The 3,679-nt window shown below is 56.0% G+C and overlaps 1 protein-coding gene across 1 annotated transcript in view; it reads right to left on the bottom strand.

The window, feature by feature from the left end:
- Positions 1-3,679, bottom strand: part of CLTCL1 (clathrin heavy chain like 1) — a 104,299-nt gene that overhangs the window by 24,393 nt on the left and 76,227 nt on the right. Inside the window, exons 22-23 of the mRNA XM_006150425.1 lie at positions 1,612-1,776; positions 484-591 (exon numbers count right to left, since the gene is read on the bottom strand). Coding sequence (XP_006150487.1) covers positions 484-591; positions 1,612-1,776 — 273 coding nt within the window. The remainder of the gene's footprint in view (positions 1-483; positions 592-1,611; positions 1,777-3,679) is intronic.

Here is a 3,679-nt window from a genome sequence, read left to right as displayed (position 1 = left end):
AATGGCTATGTCGCTGGACTCCCACATAGTCGACCGCGGTTCGCGTCCCGGACCCGGTGGCTTAAAACTCACGCCCGGTGCATGTGCATGCGTTCCCAAGATCCCAAGAGAAGAATGGAGGAGTAGGGATTGCGGCGTGACCATCCCCCCTGGGGGGGGTGATTTCTTGCTTTCTGTCTCTCTGTCTCTGTCTGTCTGTCTGGCAAGTGCATGTGCCCTATAGCAAGAAAAAATAATAATAAAACCTCTCCAAAAAAAAAAGAAATCATGCCAAGCAGCTGTGAGAGCCAAGGACAGTTAGCAAGCCAACCTGAATTTAATTTATAAACGGGCTGCCTAGCAAGCTATCTTCCCCACAGACGCCATGCTCTGCACGTTCTCATCTGCAGGTGCGACACTGTGACCGCCGCTCCTGAGGGCAGGACCGTCCCCCCTCAGGAGTGTTTTGGTATCAGAGATCGTCCCCGGCCGGACTCAAGTCACCTGGTAGCACTGTATGAGGTCCTCCAGCTCGTCTGCGTGCACCACGATGTGTTGGCCGCACAGCTGCGCCAGGCGGAACTCCTGCCCGGCCACGCAGGCGAAGCACACCTAGGAGACGGTGCAGAGTGAGCGCCCCCGGGACAAGGCACAACGCTGTGGCGGCTGGCTCGGGGTCGCCGCTGAAAATACAGAAAAACCAGCCCACGGGGCTTTGGAAGTTGGGTTCTGAACAAGCAGGTCATTCTAAGACGGGCTTCGGATAACTCAGAGGTAATTGCATGGGCCTAGGAGGAGAAAAGGATGGCATTTCTGAATCTGCAGGCCAGGGGGTGTTGGAGACCGTGGACAGAACAAAGAGCCTGCGTTACTGCTCAAGCTCCGAGGGGTTTGAAAAGAGTTCAATGCAGCTCAAGGATAATGACCTCCGAGCAGCGTCCTCAGTGCTGTTTCCGCCTTCTCAGCAGCAGGGCGGAGTCGCCGTGTGCGCGAAGGGACTTGGAAAGGTTGTGGAAGGACAGGGTGAATGTACGAGTTTATGGTGGCACAAACTATTTGAAATGCATGCATCTTTTTGGATAATACGCATTTCCCAAGAGCCTTGTGAACGCCCCCTCGTGCGCTGTTTTAACTAAGGCCTCGAAGTGGAATCTCAGGGCTGATTTGAATCTTTTATTGAACAATAGTCGGAAATGCGTGGAAGCTGAGTCTTTTTGTACATTTCTTTACTAAGATTTTTTTTCCACTTAAAGATGATTCTGGTATTATCGGAGAGCCTCAAGGCAACCTCCCTACGCCTTTGCCATAAGAGACGAATAACACCGGCTTTTCGCGGTTATGCTGTGGGCCAGGCCACGTGACTTTAAAGTGGCACAATCATATTTACCGTATTGAGAATTCCATGCTGTTCAGACAGCTTCTGGGAGCTGGGTAATCTGACCTGGGCTTCTCTGGGGCCTTTCTGCTAACTGTGAATGCTACGAGGTTCCCCGAGCTGTCCCCGAGGACCCCAACAAGAGGCCACCCCCCCAGGCTCATCCCGTTTGGCAGGAGAGTGTGGACTGCAGCAGAAGGCATGGGGAGAGGATGCCCGCCAGGCCACTGCTCTTCTGGACGCTTCCTGTGGCTCACCTCCTTCCAGGTCCGGGTGCTGTTGGCCTTGCGGCTGCTGTCCACGGCGGCCTGGTAGTCCCCGAGGTGGACCAGGGTGGACGCCAGGCGGGCGAAGTTGGACACGCTGCTGTAGAGCAGCCTGGCAGCCTCATATAGCCCCTCCTCGTAGCAGCGGTCTCCGACCTGCGGACCACGGGGGCTCGCTTGAGACTCTTGGCCGGGCAGACATCTGCAGAGCTGGGCACCAGCTCCCGGGTGTACTGTCTGCTGGGGCTGTGGGTGTCCTCCTGACTGCACCTGCAGCCCAGGTGGCCACAGAATGCCCAGGAGAGGGGGCGTGCTCCTGGCCCCCAGACACCGTTGTCCACCTGGAAGGAGATGGGGGTGTGCGGCCCCACCTGCCGGGCCCTGAATGACCCTCCCACACCTGCACCCTCTGGGCCTGGGCCGAGGAGGTGAGCACCTGCTTCCTTCCCACAAATGGTGGACACTGAGCGTGTCAGCACTGCCCACCCCCGCCCCCCAAGTTACTGACGCCATGTGCAGATCCTCCTTGCTCCTGGCCAATCTGACGTCCTCTGCTCCGAGGACCCCGTCTTCTTCACGACGCAGCCAGCTGCTACAACAGCCGTCCCCTAAGCCTCGTCAGAGCTGCCATCTGGGAGCCACTGTCCCGAGCGTCCACGCTGCCTGGCACCCCCTCCTGCCCAGCTCACTGTCCCCGTCCCCCTCCACCAGTGCCAGCCTGTGCATGCCACCCCCCGCAGCCTTCGTCTGCCCTCCACTTGCGTTCTCAGTCCCACTTAGAGCCAGCCTCGGCCTGCTCATGTCTGCGGCTGCGGAGCTGAAGAGCCCCCCTGCTGAGTCCGAGCGCTGTCAGTCTCTAAATTCATGACTGTGAACCTCAGCCGAGCTTCCAAGTCTACCGATCCTGTCCCTTAACCGGGTGGCTGTGCCGCTCCCACCTTCCCTCAGCGCGCACTGCTCCGAAGGGGCTTACTGAGTCTCCCACCTTCCTGTGCTCTCCGCGGGGTCCTTGCTCCTCCCAGATGCCACTGGACAAGCCCGCCTGCCCCTCTGCCACCTCTCTAGCCACTCCATGTCTCCTTGTGCCTCTGCTGCTGGGCCTTGGAGCGCCCCGATCTCGACTCTGGCCTGCGCCCCCCTGCCCACTTCTTTCCGTGTGTTTTACGTGAATGAAGGGTGTGCATGCTACACAGAGGGCGCGTGCGGTAACTGCAGGGGGAACACGTTCCTTCCCCTTCTCTCTTCATCACTTAAAAAAAAGTAATTTAATTTAACTTTATTTATTATCATTTTAATTTGACCAGAGAGAGATAAAGAGAGAGAGAGAGGGAAAGTGAGACAGCAGACCACCTGGTCCAGGACTCGAACCGTGGTTGGCCAGGCAGGAGGAGTCCGGCAAGAGGAGTCCAGCACCCTTAACCACCACGCCACCTGCCGGCCCCGTCTTCATCAGTTTTTCCAGGGGTAACATTTTACCCAAATAGAGTTCACCTACCTTTCTCCTCCCTCCCTCCCTCCCTTCCTCTCTCTCTCTCTCACTCCCCTTTCCCTCCTTCCCTTTTCTCTTTCGTTCCTTCTTCATTACCAGAGAGAGACAGGTACAGGGAGGGGGAGAACGCGCCCCCCCAGTGGGGTGTGGTCCTGTCATAACCCCTTCTCCTCCGTCTCCCGGCCCGTCACGTTTGGGGACGTGCGTGCACACGCAAGTCGCTGAGGCCTGCATTGGAACACGGCCTGCTGTGTAGGAACCCACTTCCTTACCCGTGGGCGACCAGGCCGACCCTGCGATCATTTATATCTTTCTTTGATTTAATCTTTTTCGGTTAAGACTTAATTCAATATTTCAGTTTATATCTATTTGAAAAGGAATTTTTTCCCCTGTAACAATATCTGGAAGCTAGTAATGCTTAATATTGGGTCAGGAGAGTCATGACGAAGTTTTGCAGAGAAAACCATAGAAAAAAATCAAGACTTTCCCAATGACCTAATACATATCTTTTTTTTTTTTTTTCCTTTTTCTGGAGAGGTTTTCGCTATAGGGCGCGTGCGCTCGCCAGAC

This window comes from Tupaia chinensis, unplaced genomic scaffold (genome assembly GCF_000334495.1).
Source record: "Tupaia chinensis unplaced genomic scaffold, TupChi_1.0 Scaffold000287_1, whole genome shotgun sequence".
Classification (NCBI taxonomy): domain Eukaryota; kingdom Metazoa; phylum Chordata; class Mammalia; order Scandentia; family Tupaiidae; genus Tupaia; species Tupaia belangeri.
The sequence above is the reverse complement of the archived record's forward strand: the minus strand, read 5'-3'. Positions and strand labels throughout refer to the sequence as shown.